Below are 22,801 nucleotides of genomic sequence, written 5' to 3' on the forward strand. Positions count from 1 at the left end.
GTGGTGATCTTGAGCCAGTCACCAGCTCTCAGCACAAGCTATTGCAGAAGGTTGCTGTAAGAATAAAGTGGGGGAGGTTTGATCTTCTTGAAGAAAGGGTGAGATAAAAATGAAATAGGCAGAAGCCCTGGACCTTTTTAAGAGCCAGCACCACCCCTGCTGCGAATGCATGGCTTGGCAGTATAGTCTAAGAGTGTGTGTGCGTGGCTGCTGGCTCAGTGACATGGCCTGAGAGAACTGAGCACATGCTTACATGGAGAGCACCATCTTGTCCTTCACCTCAGGCAGAAAAATGTCTTGGGGCAGTCCTGGTAGGGAGGCTGATAGTCCTGATGATTTGGAGGCCTGTATTCCAGGAGTCGAAATGGACTTGATGGCACACTTTAGTTTTACTGTATTCTTCAGTTCTGGACCTTTCTGACCTATGGATTCACTGACTCTCCATTAGCAAGTTATCATAACTCAGGACCATTGAAAGAGATCTGCTTCATAAAGCAAAAATAAACATAACAGTGACTGTAAAGCACATAACACACCACTGGTGCTGTATTGCTTGTAATAAACTCACAGTGGAGGCTAATCTGCCCAGCATTATTGTAACCAGCATGGCTCTAATGTCTCAAGCAAACGGCCACCAGCTTCAAAAAATATCCTCTGAACCATTTCTTCTGAAACACTAAGGTCATACTATTTCAGATTAAGAATAAATCCAAGGTCTAATTTAGGCCTGTGTCCTAATCACTCGACCTGTCTGATTTGGTTTTTGTCCAACCGCGTATCAATTTGGTTCTTGCTGCTGCTATTATTATTGCAGATGTTGTTTCTTCTCAGAAAATATTCCTGGTTGGATAAGGCATGAATTTCTCTAGTGGAGATATTGCTTCCATATATTTGTTTCCAAAATAAAGGATACCAACTGAAATATTAAATCAAAAGCTTGGTAGGATTCCCAAAACAGCAACCACAAAAAGAAAGAACAAGTCTTGTTTCATCTCATTTTTTTCTTGGTTGATAAATGAACACATTTTCTCCAGATGATTTCAACTCTTAAGCTTTAGTTCTAATTAAAGAAATCATGCTAATTATTCGCAGATGAGAAACTTTCAGCAAATTATGCCTCTGATTTCATGTAAACAAGACACTTTGGTTAATTTCTAACAGGGAGAGAAAATTGTGTTGTTGAACCATAATTGATTTTCCCTTTAATTTTATGCAACTCACTGGTAACTCTACTCTTTATTCTTTCTGCAGTAATTAACTGTTTGGTTTAGTACATGAAACCTCTTGAAAGTCCTTGAAACGTAGGACCTTCAGTAGTAAGCCTTCTGTTTTCTGTAGATTTTCTGTAGATTGTGCTCAGATTCTCATGATATTGGCACAGTCCAGATGTCACATGCACCATGACTGTAGGGATGTGCAATCCAGCTCACTTTGAACTGCAGTTCAAATCAAACTGGCCTGGTTCAGCCGATCTGAGCTCGAACCAGCCCAGTCCCCCAAAGGGTGGGGGGTGCAGGTATGAGGTTGAACCAGACAGGTCCTGGTTCTAAAAGAACTGGTAGGAACAGGTTTTGGTAAAGGGGGATCCGGTGAGAAGTAAAGGGGCATTCCCTATCCTAAGGCTGAGGGAGGGGGCCCGAGAGAAAGGGTATTTTGTACCTTATCTGAGGTGGTGATGGAGGCAGCAGAGACATCGGAGGAGGAGGCAGTGGCTCCTCCAAGCTCTCTGCCAGCCTTCTGAAGGACAGCCCGGGGTGGGGGGGCTTGGATAAGCCCCTGCTGTTGCCCCCCGCCCTGCTGCCGATGTCTCCACTGCCTCTACTGAAACCTTGGGTAAGGTACAAAGTACCTTTTCTCTTGCCCTCCCCCAGCCCTAGGACAACTGTATCCTGAACCAGCCTGTGAGCCAGTTCAGCCTGGTTTGACAACCGAACCAGACCAGACCTGGTTCAGCCAGACCTGGATCAGGCCAGTTAGAATACAGTCTGGATTCAAACCGAACTGACCAAACCGGTTCCATGCTCACCCCTACGAGGCTGAATCCTCATTTCATGCTATACCCTAGCCTTGAGCACATGCATGTCCTCTTCCCCTCTGGATGTGAGGGGAGGAAAGATACAGCACAGCACAAGTCAGGATCTCTTCTGATGTTCAACTGGGCAACTGTGGCTTATTTAAGCCATAGTTGTTGTTGTTGTTGTTGTTGTTGTTGTTATTTATTCGATTTCTATACCACCCTTCCAAAAATGGCTCAGGGCCAACTAAACCATGATCTGAAGCTGAGATCCCCTCACAGATAGGGGAGGGGGAGCATATTATTATTATTATTATTATTATTATTACATTTATATCCCACTCTTCCTCCAAGGAGCCCAGAGCAGTGTACTACATACTTGAGTCTCTCTTTCACAACAACTCTGTGAAGTAGGTTAGGCTGAGAGAGGAGTGACAGGCCCAGAGGCACCCAGCTAGTTTCATGGCTGAATGGGGATTTGAACTCGGGTCTCCCCGGTCCTAGTCCAGCACTCTAACCACTACACCACGCTGGCTCTCATATATGCTCAAGGTTAAGAGGACATTGTGCACAGCTTGGCTTTGCTGAACTGTCCAGTCCCATTCCACAGCTCAGAGCCCACAAGGACTGGCAGTTGATAAGGCAAGACAGCAAGAGCGAGGTAGCACCATGGACAAAGCCATAAAGCTGAGCCATGAAACTATTGATTTCACAACAGCCAGAGGCAGACTGAGCTCCTAAATACTTCTGAGTTCATTCTAATGCTGCTTGGCTCCACCTCCCTGCCCAGAAAACAACAGTCTTAAAGGGGCAGCTCTCTAGCCTGGAGTCCAGCTCTCCTCCTCCTCTCCAGCTGATATCCAGCTGATGCACAGATATCAGGGAGGAACTGGCTTCCCTAAGGGCTTGGGTTCTGAAGATGTCACTCTGAGGGCTGAGGGCTCTATAGGATTTTTGAAAAGGGGTTCCTTTTCTGGAGTGCTCTCAGGCTCTGTCAAGGCCTAGGACTGGTCCAGTGCTGTTCTCACCTCTTCAGGGTAGGATTCTGAGTCATTGGTCAGGGTTAGAATCATGACACCAAAGTCTGGACAAGGCTGATGTTTTGATATTTTTTTCGCTTCTACGTTTCCTAGTAATTCACATGCCTTCCTATTATCATTCTAAGTTGGAGCTTTCCCAGTGATCAACATGTGGCCATTTTACTTGAAGTATGTCAAACATAATACTCCCCCCACCCCTGGCCAATGGCTGAAGGTTCTTATAGGGGTTTGGCAGGTGATTAGGACTGGTCAGGGCAAAGTGAAAATATATTCTATAAAATTAAGATGTAGATTGGAACAAGAAAAATTTAGACACTCAAAAAGAAACAGAAAATATCATTCTACCTACTACAGAAATTCAGCTTGACAGTCAAGCTGCAGTGCTATATACACTTACTTGTGAGTATTTCCTACTTAACTCCATGATATTTACTTCTGAGAAAACATGCATGTGACAAGGCAGTACAATTTGCAAATGTTTATAAAGCACACAGAAGCTCTCACAAGTGTTAATCAAAGAGTTCTCTCACAAGAGTTAAGCAAAGATTCATGGAAACTCACAGTCCTTGTCAATAGGAACTGTGATTCAGCAAGCACGTGACTGAGCCTGAGTCACTAGAGAAAATGTAACTGATGAAGTTCTTCTTACATCTAGTGTAATGTCAGATTGCTCATGTGGCAGAACCAATGACAAGTATTTACCCTTTTCAGACAACAATACACTTGTTGAAAACCAGTAGGCTGTGAGGTGAACTGGGGAAAAGCGATTCGAACATTAGTTTTGTAGAAACTCCTCAGGGACTACATAATTTTTTTACATTTTTAAAGACTATAGCGTACACACACACACACACATACACACACACACACACACACACACACACACCATCCTTGGTAGAGATGGGCACAAACCAGTTTTCCCGGGTTGGTTTGAATCCAAACTGGATTCAAACCAGACTGGCTGGCTCAGATTTGGAATTTGAGACAGCTCCCAGTTTGATTGGACCTCAAAGCAGTTCAGAGGTGGCTCAAGTCCTACCAGCAAAGGGGAATCTGGCAAGGGGCAGCGGGGCTCCCCTAACCATAAAGGACAGTAAAAACTGAGTACTCACGAGTCATGCCAGTGATGCTGGTGCTGGCTCACCCGACCCCCGCTGGCCTCCTCCAGAGTCTCTTCGGCCACCAACAACCCAATTTGTGTCTGGTTTGGGTCATTTGGGCCCTCTGTGCAGGCATGGAGGCCTTTTTTTTTTAACTGCCACAAATACGCATAAGCCATTTGCATCACCACATGGCTTGAGGTTGAGCCTTTGAGCCGAATCTGCTGCCCTCAAATTTGGGTTGATTCGATTCCAATTTGATTTGATTCAAATTTGAATCAATTCAGCTGAACTTTTAAGGGCTGGGGGCACCAAAGTGGGTTGGACTGGCAGGGCCCTGTGTGCACCAACTGCCACCCAAGGAATTGGGCAAAGGGGTGAAATTTTAACAATTGCTATGCATTGTGCATTCTCGGTTGTGAAATGGCTTCTTCATATGAATCCCTATGAAGGATTCCTAGAATTAGAACCTAGAAGGGTTAAAATGTCTTTGCCATGCTGGAGGCAGGTGAACAGCGCCGAAAAGGCATGATGTCACTGAGGACACCCTCTCTAACATCCTAGCCAATGGTTGCCGCTTTACTGACATGCTGACACCTTGCTCACAGTCTGATTACATGAGCGGAATGGAGCTTGCTCGGATGCAGGCTGGGTGGACTAGGAAGAGGAGGGTTTCTTCTGTCCAGAAGCCAGAGGGCGCCAAACAGCAGCAGACCAATCATCTATGGCATGATTCCTAACTTCACAGACTAACCACAGCTTTGTCTCCCTGAGGTTCGCCACTATGTCCAAGGAGAGGCCTGAGATTCTATCCTATCCAGCATCCTGACTACCTGAGATGTGTGCAGGAAGCCTTCAAACAGGTTGGCTCCCCTAAAAAGCCCTTTGTGTTCTCATGATGTGGAACAGAATTATGAATGGGACTGCAAAAACTCTTTGGCAGTTTGCTTAATCCTGTTATATTCTAACGTAAATCTGCTGTTGCTAAGCAATTAATCAACTAAAGTGCATTGTATCCTCCTTGAGAAGAACACCAAGTTTTCTAATGAGAACTCACATCTTTACCCAAATAACAAAAGGAAGAAACAGCATGGCAACAGGGCCCCTTGTTAGTGTGTAGTATGTGCTGTTTCTTTGGTATAAAGTGGGTTAGTTATTAGAGAATTACAAAAAATTGTATTCAAAAGGCCCCTTCATCTGGAGGAAGGAGTCTTCTTCCAGAGGAAGCCCTCTTTCTCTAGAAGAAGCTCCTTCCTTCATAGGAAAGAAATCTTTGGATGTGACACTTTTTAAAGTTGCTGTCATTAACACAGAAACCCTAAAGTCAGCATTTCCAACATTCACCCTATGATCAGGGGATTAAGGAAGATAATTGATGGACCATACTACAATGTACAACATATTCTATGTTTATTAGCAATAAGACAATGTATAAAGTGTGATCACGGCCAGTTATTTACTTTTAATTTTGCAAGATAAATTGGAGTCTTTAAATATTTATTGTTTCATTTAGGGTCTTAAACAAAGCCTTACCAATGAAGCCTGGAGGACAAACACAAGAGTAGTCTGCAACCAGGTCCAAACACGTCGCGTTGTTTTTACAGAAGCTGTAAGAGCAGTCATCAAAGTTGATTTCACAGTTCAGACCTTCAAATCCTTGGTTGAAAGAAAGAGAGGGCAGTATATTATTTATCTACACCTGTGTCTCCTTTCTGAGTCCTCTCTTTGTAAATAATAAATCAATCCTTATCAAATTACTCTATAAAACAGAAATAATTCTCTTTTATGGCTTGCAGTGAATGCTTTCTAAAAGCTGCCCTGCTTCTCATCTGTCATTAGTAAATTATTATCCTGCTTTGTTCTTAAGCGGGGAATTTATTTAAAGGAACAGGAGCATCAAGGAAAAGGTTATCAGTGCACTAGCATGCAAATGCTTAGAATGAGTTGCCTGCAAGCATATTTCTATAAACATTATGCCAGCCTGCCCTCCCTGTAGTCATAAACAAATGGTCATTAATACATTTTCATGAGCATGACACTAGACCAGCCCTTTAGCAATAAACAGTCACTGATATGATAATAATCTCTATACATATTATTTGCTTTACAATCCTTAAATTGTTTGTTTTCACAACCACTCAATGAACCAGGTTGCTAATAATTCCATTTTATAGGACAGGAGCAGAGTTTTTGGCCATGGACACGTGAACCGTTATTTCAGTTCAAGGAATACACTTTAAGTTGCCTATAAGGGGAAGGTGCTCAAGACCTGTGTGATACCAGTGGAATGTGAAAGGCAAGATTCTTAAGGCATTCTTATTTCTTTTTGTAAGAACCTGGAAATTTTCAGCGATGTTGGGTTGGCACCATGTCAACCCAACAATTAACAGAGATGAGTAATCCAGAATTTGATCTAGGCTTGCCAAACTCCATTCAGTGTTGTGTTGGCACAGGCTAACCCAACATCACCAAAAATGGTTAGGTTCTTAACAGCCAGAAATCAGGAACATGTATAACTCAGGAAATTTCCCATTTCTTGTTTCATTGTCATTGTGTGGGTCATGGGAACCCGCCCATTTTTTAACTTCTGCAGTGTTAACATAGCATATTGTTTGGGACAAATCCTGGTGTTTTCTTTTTCAAAAGAAAATAACAATTTAAGTCTTGTGTTGTTGTATGTGTGTGTGAACATTTCAGCAGTGGGGGTTCCTCCCCACACCAGCTATTTCCCAAGTATTTTTGTTCATTCAGAACATAGATATTTGCAATTATATGTACTTGCAATGGGGAAAACAAGGCTGGGAAGGATCTCGGATGTGTTTATAAGAACACAGCATCAGAAAGACTGACTTGTCTGAGATCATCTAGTGAAATCCTAATCCTAATCCAACCCTCGGAATGCTCAGATTCAAAAGGGCATGATTGAAATGGAACATTGCTGATTCAGGGACTGCACCACTTCAGATTTCAAGGAGTGTTTACTTGAAGCTTCTGCAAAGAGAGATCTGGAAGGGCCAGTGGCCGTAGGCTAGATCAGGAGTTCTCAACACTGAGTCTCCAGATGTTATTGGACTTCATCTCCCATAATCCCCTGCCCCAGTGGCCTTTGGCTGGGGATTAGGGGAGTTGAAGTGCAATAACATCTGGAGATCCAACATTGAGAATCCCTGGTCTAGATTAGGATCAGTAAATTAAGGTGGGGGGGGGGCAGAGACGGGTGTCTAGTTGAGTCAAGCAGAAGGCAAGATCCAGAGCAGTGAACAGAGATCGGAGAGGGCAGAGGCAGGTACAGATTTTATTGTTCCCATTGTTTTTATAGTAGATTTATTCTTTATATCTTTTTTAATGTGAATTGCTTGGGAAATATTTACTAAACGGTGGCATAATCAGTTATTAAATAAAATTAATAGTCAAGGTCACATGATGGTCAGGTTCCAAAAGATGGCACTTCAGGAGAATGACAAGGGGTAGGTGTCCGTATGGCTACTTTGACAACACGTGGCTCATTCTGAGGAACCGAGCCTGAAGCAACAGTTATATAGAGTCAGCCCAACCCCTACTGGCTCCCCAAATCACCTGGTGTGGCTGGCTGGATATGTTGCAGTATGATCTCTGGTCATTATTTGGGTGGACCAGATCAATAGCTCACCTCTGCTTGAGAGGCACAGGGAGCCTGGGCCTTGCTGCAGGGTTCTTGGTTCAATCCCCCTATAGCCTCACAGAAAGTGAGGCTATAAAAGGCTGAGGCTATATGTAAAAATCATGCTCAATGCAGAGATAAAGAGAAAACTTGATGGGAATATCTTTTATTATAAGGCAATTTAACATAGGAAGTTGCCTTATTCTGAGTCAGGCCATTTGTCCATCTAGCTCAGTAGATCTCTATGCTGAATGACAACAGTTCTCCTTCAGGCAGGAGTCTTTTCCAGCCCTAGCTGGAGATTCCAGGGATTGAACCTGGGACCTTCTGCATGTAAAGCAGATGCCCTACCACTGAGTTACAGCCCCATCCCTTATCTTATATCAGACAGTGCTCACAAGTTGTTATGGGTACTGCCAAAAGTGCATTCCCTTGGACATAGTTGGCATGTGAATGGGTTGGATCTGTGTTTTGAGTCCAGATGTGCACAGTGTGAACACTGGAGACAGATAAGTAGCCTAGGAAGATAGGAGGGGAAACCATGACATCCTGAATGTGAGGAACCAGACAAGGCTCCCAGAATTCTCTGAGCAGGGGGTGGGGGCCCCTGGGTCTCTGTAAGGCCTCAGCCCTTCTGAGACTTAGAAACAGGCCTCTCATTGTGTTCTCTATTGTGCTTGAGTTGTTGTGTTTTGACTTTCTCTGCTAAGCAAGTGCCCCAGCATGGGAATGAAAGGTGGGGTCAGCTTATGTGTCTATATTTGTCAGGACTATTGGCTAATAGAGATGTTATTAGATCTTGCCAACCATCAGTACGTTTTGGATAATCTTATCTTTGATCTGGTTCTCAAAGATTTTATTTTTGAAACTTTTCAATTTTTTTCTTCCTATAAAAAGCCCCCACTAAAACCTTTTTGAGAAGCTCCACCCATACTTTCACTCTTTCTTACATGCATACATACTGTTCCCTTCTGCCCTTTTAGGGTGCAAGATCTTGGGATTGTACCCTAAGATGGCCCACCTTGCTGCCTCCTTCAGCACAGCTTTTGGTCACTTGGCTCATCACCTGCACACTGTGCAGGTATGTTGATTCCTTCTTCCACTCCTGGGGAGTCTAATGAGGGCAACCAGAGTTAAGCAGGGAAATAGACCTGCAGTTTCCCTCCCTGAACTCCAATCTGAAACTTCAGCAGGGATTTGCTACCTCCAACTCCAGTTGTACAGTGCCAGCATTACATATGGATTCTGGCACCACAGTTTTCCCCTCATGTAACTGGAGTTGAGAGAAGAAGCTCTTCCCTCACTCTGGCTGCCATTGCCTGCCACCAGGGCTGTCCTTCATTAATGATGGAAGCTCTGGCAGCCAATTACCCTCCTCTCTGAATTCTGCAAGACTGTAGTTAGAGGGAGGGCGTGGAACTGTGGATCAATTGGACCCGTCATTCAGACAGTCTTAAAATCTCCTGACTCATTTGCTTAGTACCGATAACTAGTTGTCACGAGTTGCATTCCTGCTCAATTTGCATACAATTTTCCTAAAGTCTCACTAAGATGCCATTCATCATTCAATCACTCTCTGTACATATACCGCTCTTCAACCAAAGTTCTCGTGGCAGTTTCCATAGAAAAATAAATTTAAGAAAAGATTGTTCATTGTCCTCAAAGGGCTCACAGTCTAAAAAGAATAAGATACATAAGGTTAGACAACAGCAACAGCCACTGGAGAGACACTGTGCTGGAGGTGGATAGGACCAGTTGCTCTCCCTCTGCTAAATATAAGAGAATCACCACTTTAACAAGTGGTGTCTCCATGTTTGTCTTCCTTCCCAGAGATCTTGTTCCTGGATTTCCCTGTTCTGTCTTTGTGCAGTTTTTCTCCAAGTCTATCATGTTTGTGCTTTCAGCTTCATTTAGACCAGGGATTCTCAACGTTGGGTCCCCAGATGTTATTGGACTTCAACTCCCATAATCCCCAACCCAAGACCATCGGAGCAGGGGATTATGGGAGTTGAAGTCCAATAACTTCTGGGGATCCAACATTGAGAATCCTTGATTTAGATAACATTCTATTTGCTAACTCCTCCCTTCCCTGTTTTCCCTTTTCCCCTTTTAGGTTGGAGAACTTATAGGGTTTAGGGTAGAGAACTTATATTTAAGGGATAGTGGGGGATATTATATGAATTTGTTTTCATTATTTCATTTGAATAATCCCACCCTGGGTAAAGTTACAAGCTGGAATGCTGGCTGAGAGCCTTTCTCCCATTGCAAATGCAGCCATCTTTGTGAGTGAGTAAAACCTTCTGAGATGGGTTTGACTCAGCCTCAGCTCTGGAAGCCCAGACTCAACTGGCCAGTTTTAGGAACCTGAACTCTCTCTCTCAGATTGGATCTAGTCTGTACTGTTACCTTCCTTGTGTGTTTTAAATGCCCGGTTGCGGTTCTAAAGCTCTCTTCAACATCAGTTAGGGTATTTCATTTGGTTAACCCCTTCATATCCTGATTTCCCCTTCCTCCTTCCTTCGCTTCAATGTATTAGACTCCTAATCCATATTTAGTACACATTGAAGCATCAACTCATAATATAGAAGCATAAGCTCTAACATAGGTTAAACATTAATGCCGGAACATACATTTTCATCTTGTTTGTTTTATGACATGTGGGAACATCCTACATGTTTAGATTAGCCTCACTTTGTATTCATCGCATTGATTATTAATTAGATTTTATTGTGGATGTCAATTTCTGGGATTGCCTGTTTTATAACTGTAGCCTTAAAGAGGGAGAGGGTATCCATGGCTCCCCCTTTCCCACCTTTGTAACAATGTAGCCACCCATCCAAATGCTAACCAGGATGGACTCTGCTTAGGAAAGGAGATAATCCATGCTCACTACCGCAAGACCAGCTGTGCTCCCCAGTTTCATGTGGAGGATTTTTAAACCTGAGGTACAACAGTAATAAATACACACACACACACACACACACACACACACACACACACACACACACACACTCTGAGATTATACGAAGTATTTACTGACTTCATGATGTGGAATTTAAAGTGATCAACTTAACTTGCTATTTCTATGCTCAACTTGTCATTTCTAGCACCAGTGAACATTTTAAGTACCTTCACTCATCTTAACTCCCCCCTCCCCACCGTTTTCTCTGTTAGTTATATATAGGTCCATTGTGGTTTATATGTTTTTCTTCTATAATCCGTCTGATGAAAAATGATGTAGTTTCGGAGATATTGTATGTATAGTAGTCAGACCCCTAACTGAAAGGCAACCTTTTGTACTGATGGGTGTGTCAAACCTTTTATGCTTTCCTTTTCAATAGATAAGAGTTCTTGTTTCTGTCTGTATTATCCCACTGTTTGCTTTCTGCAGAATACTTACCTTGTACCCAAGTTGAATCTAAGCTCCTAGGAGTATAGAAGGTTCCTTGTGCTAAGAACTGACAAAGAACTCTCCACTTTGGTATCTGACATTTTATGCTCTTGTAAATCTATTCTAATGCATGGTCACGCTACAAAATGACTATCATTAACTGCTGTCACAGGCCATGGCTGCGGGAAGACCATGACTAATGCTAAGCTATCAGCACCCATGGTGCAAGGCATATTCTCATAATATCTCAAAATGACCGTGGAACCAATTTCCACTGATCCCTAAGTCATAAAACTTTACAATTACCCTGAGTTCATTAATAATGTATACAGTAACAGATCTCATTCACATACAGACTTTAATCAGACCCATGTCTCCTTTCCACATAACAACCAATCCTCAAAATTATCCCTGTGAATACCAGGATTTATTTTCCCATGTTCAATGAAGGAAGGTATTTAAAACAGAGCAAACAGGATCATTATCCTGCCTAGACTTTTTCTCAAATGGTGCATTCCTGCATTTCAGTTCCAGATCTAAACAAATGACAAAATTTGGGAACATGTGCTATTTTATTTTTATCTTTTTATGTGCTTGTATTTTACATTTGCTTGTACTGGAAGCTGCTTCGGGTTACTTTGTAAGGGAGGCAGGGTATACATTTTTAAAACAATAAAATAATTATGATTCCATATTAGGATAAGTGAAACTAGTATCTGGCACCCCAACTATGGCAACATCACAATTAAGCTGTCATTACCTTTTAAAATGAACTGTTTCACATTCTGTGAATGACTTTCCAGTGTGGGAATAGCACCTTCACACAAAGAGATCCCTACAGAGCATAGGCTAGCCTTGTATTTTCCACTTCCCCTTTGATGTGTAGGTAGGCACTGTGTAAGAGTTGACAGGGAATGGGAGGCCTGTATAAGCCTCCTGTATTTCCTTCTGTTAGCTCAAGGAATATGACCATCAAATGCCTTAAATGAGTAGAAGAACAGGGGTGGATGGGAATATGAAAGATGCACACAGGTGGGAATATGAGAGATGCATGCAGGACTGTTCCCTGTGACAGTCTGGTACACCGAGTACCTATGCACATATAACAAGGGTGAGAAGAGGATAGAGAGAGCCAGCATTGTGTAGTGGTTAGAGTGCTGGACTACGACCGGGGAGACCCTAGTTCAAATCCCCATTCAGCCATGAAACTAGCTGGGTGACTCTGGGCCAGTCACTTCTCTCTCAGCCTAACCTACTTCACAGGGTTGTTGTGAAAGAGAAACTCAAGTATGAAGTATACCGCTTTGGGCTCCTTGGAGGAAGAGTGGGATATAAATGTAATAATAATAATAATAATAATAATAATAATAATAATAAACAGGACCCCATAGTGTTGATATGCCTGCCTATGATAGCACAGAAATGTGGCCATAACATGCATGAAACAAGCCTTGTCCCCTTAGCTAAGCAGGGTCTGCCCTGGTTGCATATGAATGGGAGACTTGATGTGTGAGCACTGTAAGATATTCCCCTCAGGGGATGGAGCCACTCTGGGAAGACCAGAAGGTTCAAATTTCCATCCCTGGCATCTCCAAGATAGGGCTGAGGAAGATTCCTGCCTGCAACCTTGAAGTAGCCTCGGCCAGTCTGCATGGACAATACTGAGCTAGATGGACCAATGGTCTGACTCAGTATGTAGCAGCTTCCTATGTTCCTATATTCCTATGCCCCATAGTAGCTGTTGATATGATGCATGATAAGCAGTTTAGTTCTGGTGAAGCAAGGTAAAGTGTGCTGTCAAGTTGGTGTCGACCCCTGGAGACCACAGAGCCCTGTGCTTGTCTTTGGTAGAATACAGGAGGGGTTGACCATTGCCTCCTCCCACACAGTATGAGATGATGCCTTTCAGCATCTTCCTATATTGCTGCTGCCCGATATAGGTGTTTCCCATAGTCTGGGAGATATACCAGCGGGGATTCAAACCAGCAACCTCTGGCTTGGCAGTCAAGCCATTTCCCCTAGGTGCCATTAGGTAGGCTGCTTAAATGATATGAATTGTACTTCTCAGAATTACACAAACACTGAACATTCTGGTTACAGATACACACGATTACTTCATTTTGAAACTCACGTACTTAGTGCTATGAAAAATGCCACCAATTATCATTTACCTTGCAGCATCAGCGTGGTCGATGATGGCTAGACAATGGAAAGGGCAGGATCCCTGAGCAGAGAAGTCTACAGTCTATGGTATAGTTCATTCTGCCCACGCCCACCCCCCCCCCCCACATCCATGCATGCAATTCTCAGTCAGAGTGGAAAACCCCATAAGACTTAGTGGAACCTCCTTCCCTTCCTCTTCCCAGCCAGCCCTTGAGGAATTGCAGGATGGCTGGATGTAGATATGGGAGGTGCTCACGGACCTCTTATTGAAGACAATGGCTGCGTTGTGCTGCTGTGCATCTGCCACGGCATGCTCCTAGCTAAAGGGGGCTGATTATATTCTGCTCTGTGTTAGATGGAGACGAGACCACGAAATGGTTAAGCATTGGCAATATGTGGTTGATATGGGGCAGGAGGGAATCAACTTATCATTTCTGAGTAGATAAAATGAAGCTGGGGTGACGCAGGAATGCTTCAGAACCAATCCATTCTTCCAAATGAAACATATACGTCCCTAAATTCAGTTGTTCCATTGATTGCAACTTCACCTTGCAAATTAATCAACTGAAAAGTTGATTAATATAACACATCAATTAAGGCTTGTATCTCAGATTTGACTGTGAACAGAAAAATAAAGAAAAAAAATCTGATTTTTTTAAATGGAGAGAAAACTTTTTTCTTTTTCTTTTTCAGTATTTTGGTACTGTGCTGAAAAATGATTATTTCTTATTAATCCTTTGTTGCTGAGGTGCTGTAGTTCAGCAGCAGAACATGTTTTTATATCCCAGACGCCGTCCCTAGAAAGCTGCTGCTGGTCTAAATGGGCCAATGTTCTGACTCTGTATAAGACAGCTTCATTAACTCTTTGTTAGCTTGATATTCATTTTACCCAGAAGTTTAAGCTGAAGGATATTTGGGGAAAACTTTAGGAAATACTGTTTTTTTTATATAAACTGACCTTCAGTTGGTTTAAAAAACAAACAAAACAATTGTTGCTCTAACATTGTTAAGAATCACCAGTACAGTGTCAGACATATCTGCAGTTACAGATATAACTATTTATGACCTTCATGTGAATGGGCTGCCTTGACAGACACAGATGCAAATGAAATTTCAGGACTGAACAAGTTATTTTGATAGGAAAGATGTTTTGAACACTTTGAAGATCGTCAAGAAGACAATCTTACGATCTCCAGGCAATCTTGGCAAATTGTCACTTATAATAAAAATACACTGTGTCAAACAACTTACCTTCAGGGCAGAAACAATCATATCCATTGACATCATCCACACAGACGGCACCATTCAAGCAAGGCCCTGAGTCACAGGCATTGACTTCTCTTTCGCAGAACTGTCCTGAAAAACCTGCAAATAAACAAGGAGTAAATAACACTGCATTTAAAAAAAATATATCATCCCCACTCTTCTTTCTTTTAAATTATTATTCCTGGTGTGAATCATGCTTCCGCCCCCTCCAACCCACCCGCACCCATTGGCAGATAGGGAAGAACATTGTGTAATGCTAACAACTAAATTTTGCTACAGAGAAAAAAGAGATACATAAACAGGGTTAAACACCTTATTTGAAAATATGAGCCTATGTTGTATGAAGCCATTGATGGCACATGCCTTGCAAGAAGCTTATAAGAGTTAGCTTGGTTTTTCCCCAGACTTTTGAACCATAGGCATCTTTCCCTTTTTCTGGATTACTTGGAGGCTCAGTTCTATCTTACACTCAAAAAGATTACACCCTGCAACTTTGGAAGAAAGCAGTTAATATTTTCTCCCCATGTCTCAACCTCCCCTTTGCCCAGTTAGTCAAGACTCGGGGTTAGGATTTTGCTTTCCCAAGAGAAAAAGTAAGTAATGGTGATGCTTATGCAGTTCTGTCACAATTGCCAACTATAACATAGGTTGCATCATAAAATCCCAGTGTGTCCTTACTATTTCTCTTGGGATGATGCCACATACAAGCATTGAGAGGCGGAGCGCATCAAAGCTGCACAGGGCTTCCCTTAGGGTGGTGGCACACACTGGCCCACTTGTGGCCCACTGGGTTAGCTTGAGAGTTGAGGGAACATATTTTGGCACATCATAAACTTTGGACATAAATTTTAATGAGGAATAGACTGGCTTCCAGATGAAAAGCAAGTTAAGAGTGGCCATACCCCAAACATATTTATTCAGTTCAATTGGTTTCAAGGAACTTCCTTCCCAACAGGGCCTTAGTTTCATAACCATCCTTCATACACATTCCCAACATATATCTGGATTTACACTTTCAGTGCCTCCCAGACTTCAGTGTTGTACCATTGTTCAATATTATTTTGAAAATCAGAACAGCAGATCTTCCAGGAAACACCAGAAATTAATTAAGACACAATAAGGACTTTGCCTTCTAGCACCCTTTGCATGGCTGATGCCCAATCTGCTCTCCCATGCCCTCCATCACTGTAATGTCAGTGCCCACCTGCTAGCACATCCACGCAGTTGCTTCCTGGTTCATAGAATTTTGGAAGAGTCTACATGTTTCCTGAAAATTGTCCTGACTGCTTCCAATTATCACAGGAATCACTAATTCAAAGCAAATTATTTTGCTTAAATGCAAAGACAAGAATTAGGAGAGATTCAGTTACCCGCATGTTAATGTGAACGTGCTTCTATTATGTATTTCCTTGAAGAACATACTAACAAATTAATAGACCTACTTCCTATTTGTCTTTTACAGGAATTGTCACAAATAGGCAATTTAGAATCCCAATCTTCTCAGTTACTTTATCCTATGCATATTTTAAGTCAAGTGCTACAGTTTAGCCCTAGAAATTCATCTGAAACATCTTGCTGATACTGCAGATACAATGTAAAATCCAGAGACCAGTTTCTTCTCAAACTTAGAATGAGAATGAGATCATGGACAACTCTCACAGGTTTTCCTAGCAGCAGAATTATCATATTAAGGTTTTCTTATCTATGTCTGATTGCATTGCACAACCACTTTTGAGTATCTGATTGAGCAGCTATCTAGATAAATCCCATCTGAGTGGCATGGCTGATAAACGCTCAAAAGATTATTTTGTTAGGCAGCTAGAGCTTCCTGTCCTTCTGGTTTGTGGGGTATGGGATGAGATATGTATGCGTATGTCTGTATATGTGGGGTGTGTGTGTGTGTGTGTGTGTGTGTGTGTGTGTGTGTGTGTGTATTTAGTCACTTTACCAAGTTTCATTCTTAGAGGTGGGGAGAGAAAAAAATTGTAGTGTATCTTGTTTCTCAAAGATAGGCGATTATTAATATTTTCATGAGCACACAATTATTTCACCAGCCTATTATATAATCCTCATTACACTGTTCAAATTAAAGAGAGGCAACCACATGAGATTTAAATATCAATCCCACTTTAATATAGCAAAATTTTAATTGGGAAGAGATCTAAAGCAGTTTTCCAACCAAATGAATGAGAATGATTCACATGCCGGCATTTTGCAAAGACCTAAATTTCGGTGCTTCACCAACATTACCAACTTCACATTATCTCCATTTTATGTATGTGTGGTTAAAAAGAAATTTTTGTGTGTGTGTGGAATGGTCAATGCAAACTGCATTCTCTGTACTGATGCAGGCACACACACCCTTTTCAGACATTCTTTGGACTGTGGAGGGGCTGGAGAGATAGCATACAGTGTTCTTGTTCCCAACTTCCCCATGTTCATTTGCTGTTCGTAATAGAGCTCCATGTCAACAATGCTGACTGTGCAGTCAGGATTTCTAATCTCGTGGCAAAATCCCTACATTCCTCAACATCAGGGGTTCCCAACTTGTGGTCCTCCAGATATTGCTGAACTAAAATTCCCATCAACCCAATGATGGGAGATGTAGTTCAGCAGAATCTGCAGAACCACAGGTTGGGAACCCTTGCTCTACGCATTGCAATCACATGTAAAAAGAGTGCCATCTCCCAGAGGCAAGCACCCTTTCCTTATCCATTCCATCATTGAAATCTGCCATACAATATGCTTCACAGTCCACTAACTCTCTATGCTAAGACAGGCTAAATCCTTCATATATATAGATTTAGATTTATCTACTGCCTTTCATAAAGTTATCCCAAGGCTAATTATTTAGATAACCATATATAGTTATCTCTTCTTCCTATACATCCCTCCCCCCTCTCATTCATATTCATATCTATATCTATATCTATATCTATATCTATATCTATATCTATATCTATATCTATATCTATATCTATATCTATTTGAATGAGAGAGAGAGAGAGAATTTACTGCTGAGTTAACATGCATAAGATCATATTACCCTAAATTTTGGGGTGAGAACACTAAAGCCTTACCATGTAATAAAGAAACAGCCATAGGAAATGCTAAGGGAGTGTCATAGGCACTTTCTTCACACAGAAGCATTCTCAGATCAATGTACTATGTCAAAAACGTGCCTAGACCACAGGATTCTTTGTGCAAGTGTTAATCTAGCCCAGCCCCAAATGTAACTCTCAGCAACAGACCAGAGAAAGAGAAAGACAGTTGTTTGTCACCCCATAAGAACAACGCTTTGCAAAAAAAAAGCTAGTGACTTTCACTTTTCCTTTCTTCTAGGAAAGGCAGTCATTATCTTCTGCTCTAAAAGAGTTCAGTTCAGTTCAATTTTATTACAGTCATTGACCAGAAAAGAGAACATAAAGAATACAAATAACAACGTCAATATAACAAATATAAATAAAATAAAGGAATAAGATTATAATTAACAATGGTAAAGTATCCAACTAAGGAGCATTCATAACTTCCAAATGTATCCTACCCACAATGTAACAAAATGTGGCAACCTTCCACAATCTGCCTATGTTCTGTTCAGCTAAAAGATAAACATACATTATCATCCATATCTGGGTATAAGGCAAGTTCAGGACAAATAAGCTCAAATCTAGCATCATTATAAAACTGGCAGTGTAAAATAACATGGGCCGTACGTTCCATCTCTCCCGAACCACATGGGCACATCCGATCTGATTGATTAAAGTGGGGCAATTCCACTAATCCAATAGAAAATGAAACGATCCTTTAGAGAAATGTATGGAATGCCAACAGCTACTGGCCAAACTTCCCCTCTGCAACCGTGCTTGCATGCAAAAGTAGTGGTGGTGGTGGTGGTTTGGGAGACCTTTCCTGACTTCGGAAGTGCTCTGTGCCTTCCTAAACTATGTCCCTGAGGATCATGTATCTCTCAGGGGCTTGGGTTTGGAAGGAATGGGACACTTTTGAAGGCAGGGAAGCTTGCCCCAAATTGTTGCACTCTCCCACACAAACAGTGGCAGTGGGGAAGCCTCTGGTTGAGCAGAAACAGCTCCCAGTGTGTTTTTGCACTGTTCCTCTGGATGTCATCCATTATAACTACCAATAGCAGATTATGGGCATGTACGATGGGGAATGTGTTAAAACAAAATTGTACTCCACTCTGCTATAATTTTGTACATGGGTGCTCAGGATAAATTAAAAGTAAAAAATGACACAAGGTCTATGTGGTTAGGAATGAAAAGAGCACTCTACCAGCACTAACAGAGAAAATGCTACTGAAAAAGGCCACACTTAAACAAAATGGATCCCAAAGGCCATGATACATTAAATCAGAGCCATATCCAGTAAGTTCAGGGGCAAGGATCCCACTGCAGGTCCTCCATGAGAGAATAACTAATGCTCCACTATCAAAGTAATTGAAAAAGGACCCAGTCAATGTAATGGAGGCAGAGGCGTAACTAGGGAAAATAGCGCCTAGGGAAAGCACTGAAATTGCGCCCCTGTCCAAACAGGAATGATGGGACTTGTAGTCAACAATATCTGGAAATCCCTGTTAAAAGGAACACTGTACCATCTAGACATGGTTGTTGATCAAAACCTGAAAACATGAGCCATCTCTGTAAAAGACTTAGAACAACAGTCAGGAGTTATGCGAGGATTCCAAGTGTCATTTTCTCTGCCTCATCTCATTCTTTAAAAAACATGACTTTGTCCTAGAGGATCACCTGCCCAAATAGCCACTAGCAAAATAGGGGAAGAAGAAGGTGGTGGTGGTGGTGGTGGTGGTGGTGTGTGTGTGTGTGTGTGTGTGTGTCTATAAACCAGTGAATGATTCCTGCCAGCCTTTGTCTTATGATGACTGTTGGCTCATGATGGGGTATATGTGCATTCACCACACTAGTGCTTACTTTGACACCAAGATGGAGGAGCATACATTTGCCACACTAGACAGAGGAATTTGCAACAGGAGCAGACAGCCAAGTTCTGCCAGGGACAAAACCAGCCCCTGCCAGACTTAGAAATCATTGTAATTTGCCCCTTCCTGTCACAAGCAGCATGCTGTTCTTTTATTATTGAGACTAACTCTCAGATATCCCAGACATGGATGGAAAATTCAGGGTCAATTTACAAGAGACACATTTTCTACATGGAAGTTTCTTCTGTGCAGGTGTTGTGCAGAAACCCATGTGTAGTGACCGCCAGGGGCATAACAAAGTTGGGCCAAGATGAGATTTTAAAATGGGCCCCCAGCCCCTCAAAGTCCAGGGCCTCCACACACCCCAGGCCCCCAAGGATTTAAGTCTGATATTTCAAAATAAGTTTGCTGCCTGGAAATACATTTCACTGAATACACATATGCACACTTCACAGTATATAGTGATATACATTGAGTACTATATATTTGTGCTACTTGTAATGCCTAGAACACACTAGCAATGCTAATTATTAAAATGGCCCCCTCGCTGCAGATTAGCAAAGGAGACTTTCAACCATGCAGGGTGAGCCTATGTTTGTTTTCTCAGAATTCTGAACAAATTCAGTAAAGTTTGATTCCAGGAGGTTTTTCACACGAGGCTTTTAAAGCCCTTTAACACACATCTCCTCTGGAATGGAGGTGCTGCATTCACATGTTGGCCAGATTTACCCTGAAGTCCCTGCAAGGTATTGGGGAGCAGTTCACACACAAGAAAAATAAAATAAAATAAAATAAAAGCACAACATATGCTTCACAGTTCTCACTCAGACCTTCTGGGTTGCAAAACAACTTGAACATAAGTGCATTTATGAATGAATGAATGAAAATAAATAAAATATACTTGTTCCAGAAGTTTTTGTAATTTTCTGCCCTGAAACAAGCCACTTATAGGCCTTTTTAGATAGTTTTTGTTTTTAAAGCCAGCACATTTTCAGTCTGTTTTAAATTAAATATTCAGAGACTTCTCAGTCTCACCCCACCCCCCATATCAAAGCCCTATGGCAAGCAGATTCCTATAGGGGTGGGGGGACCACAAAAAGGAATTCACAGCCTACCTGGCAAAAGCTGTGCTGGATGGTCTGGGCAGAGGGTCTGCTGCTACTGCAGAGAATTCTGCCTGTTTCCTCCTTCCTGGCTTGCTTGGCCTGCCGAGTACAGCTTCAGGGAGGCCTACTCGGAGGCCTCTATGGAAGCCCGACCCATCGGTGGATCAGCTGAGAGGTGGGGAGAGAAGAGCTCTGCAGTTTGCAAGCCTTGCCGATCCTAGGCCTCGCCGATCAGCCGGAGTTGGAGGCAAGTGGCTGAGGGGCCCTGGGGCTGGGCAGGTGGGCAATGGGGTGAGGGTGGCAGGAACTGGAGTGGCACCCCCACCTCAGTGGTGCCTAGGGCACGTGCCCTGCCTGCCCCCTGCAGTTCCGCCTATGAATGGAGGTAAGGGGCTTAATTATATCGGTGCCATTTTCAGTCACTTTGGGACAAAGTCCAAGTTGGAAAAAAGAAGAAATTCCCTGTGGGTCCTCCATGGGGAATAGGCTAATCAACCCACCATCAGATTTTGCACCAAAGTGATTGAAATATTTCTCAATAATTGAGCCAAAGGGCTTCGTTACTTTAAATGAGTGCTGTTTTCTGTTGCTTTGGGGAAATCCTAAAAGGTTGAGGAGGAAGACACATACTCCTGCAGGTCTTCTAAGAGGGATTGGCTAACTCCACCCTCAAATTTTGCCCCTGAAATGACTGAAAAATGCACAATGTAATGCACAGGAGACATTAACCTTGTAGGCAACCATTTTAAGAAACAATAGTCTTTTTCTCAAACAGTTGCTGGTACTTCCCCCCTTACATCTCTTCCCTCAGATCCCTGACTTGTCAGAATCTATTATCTGTACTTCTGGCCGACTACCCTATACTTCAAAGACCAGTATCTCGAGAAATACTGAATGTATCTTGAAAACAACAACAACAGAATAAAATGTATATTACTCTTACCTGAGGCCAAGTGGAATCAGGAATCAGTTTTCAAACTGCCAGATCTGGATAATTTATCAACAGATCAATATGAATCCTGGGGAAATTGGTGGTGGTTGTCACCTAGTTGCCTCATGTCAAATTTCAATCAGATTGGATAAACAGCTTGCATTTGATGAATGCTGGCTTACTATGGTGGAATTCAGTTCTCAAACCTCACCTTAACTACATAGGTTCTATAGTGCCTATATAATTAAGCATGTGGCACGTGATGCAGCTGTATAAAAACCCAGAGGCATTCAGCTTATATGGAACACTGCCCTTGATATATATTAGGCCTGCACTACTGACCCAAGAACCCAAATGCAAACCATCATCCTAGGGACATCGGGAAAATGGGGGGGGGGTATCACTTAGCCTCCAGGGTTTGAGACCCACACCCCCAGAGCACACACCTGCTCCTGAACCTCCTGCAGGACTTTCTTAGAGAGGCAGGGGGTGGGGTACTGAGCCAGCTAGCATTTCAATGGCTGGAAAGGATTCCTTAGTGGCCACTCCCCCTGCATCATGTGAGGTGCAGGGTGTGTGGTCAGTCCCTGGTTCACTGAATCACAAGACGGAGAGAGGAGCTCTCAGTCAGCAATTCAATGAACCACTGAGTGAAGAGGGGACTTTGCATCAGGGCTGAATAGCCCCATCCAGGCACTGATCATGCCCCCTGCATCCGACATAGATGCAGGGAGCATGGCTTGGGCATGCACACCAATGCACATGCAGTAATCAATGAAGAAGGAAGCCGCCAGAGAGACCTTTACCCACGGCTGCCGGCAGGCTCCCTATGCACCTGCATCACCCATATATGGAATCAAGAAAGTCTTGATAAACCTCATTCATTCATTCAATTTCTATACCGCCCTTCCAAAAATGGCTCAGGGCAGTTTACGCAGAGAAATAATAAATAAACAAGACAGCTCCCTGTCCCCAAAGGGCTCACAATCTAAAAGGCAACATAAGACAGACACCAGCAACAGTCACTGGAGGTACTGTGCTGGGGGTGGAGAGGGCCAGTTACTCTCCCCTGCCAAATAAGAGAGAATCACCATGTTAAAAGGTGCCTCTTTGCCAAGTTAGCAGGAATGACCTCCTCTTTTTGCTTCTATCTGGGGCTACCTAAACAAATATTATCAAGCATCTGGGAGACAAAA

The 22,801-nt window shown here is 42.6% G+C and overlaps 1 protein-coding gene across 1 annotated transcript in view; it reads right to left on the bottom strand.

The window, feature by feature from the left end:
* The window catches only part of LOC128337917 (protein eyes shut homolog), a 264,499-nt gene that overhangs the window by 154,664 nt on the left and 87,034 nt on the right, over positions 1-22,801 (bottom strand). The window contains exons 2-3 of the mRNA XM_053279638.1: positions 14,600-14,713; positions 5,688-5,810 (exon numbers count right to left, since the gene is read on the bottom strand). Coding sequence (XP_053135613.1) covers positions 5,688-5,810; positions 14,600-14,713 — 237 coding nt within the window. The remainder of the gene's footprint in view (positions 1-5,687; positions 5,811-14,599; positions 14,714-22,801) is intronic.

The sequence above is a fragment of the Hemicordylus capensis genome, chromosome 1, assembly GCF_027244095.1.
Source record: "Hemicordylus capensis ecotype Gifberg chromosome 1, rHemCap1.1.pri, whole genome shotgun sequence".
NCBI classification, from domain to species: domain Eukaryota; kingdom Metazoa; phylum Chordata; class Lepidosauria; order Squamata; family Cordylidae; genus Hemicordylus; species Hemicordylus capensis.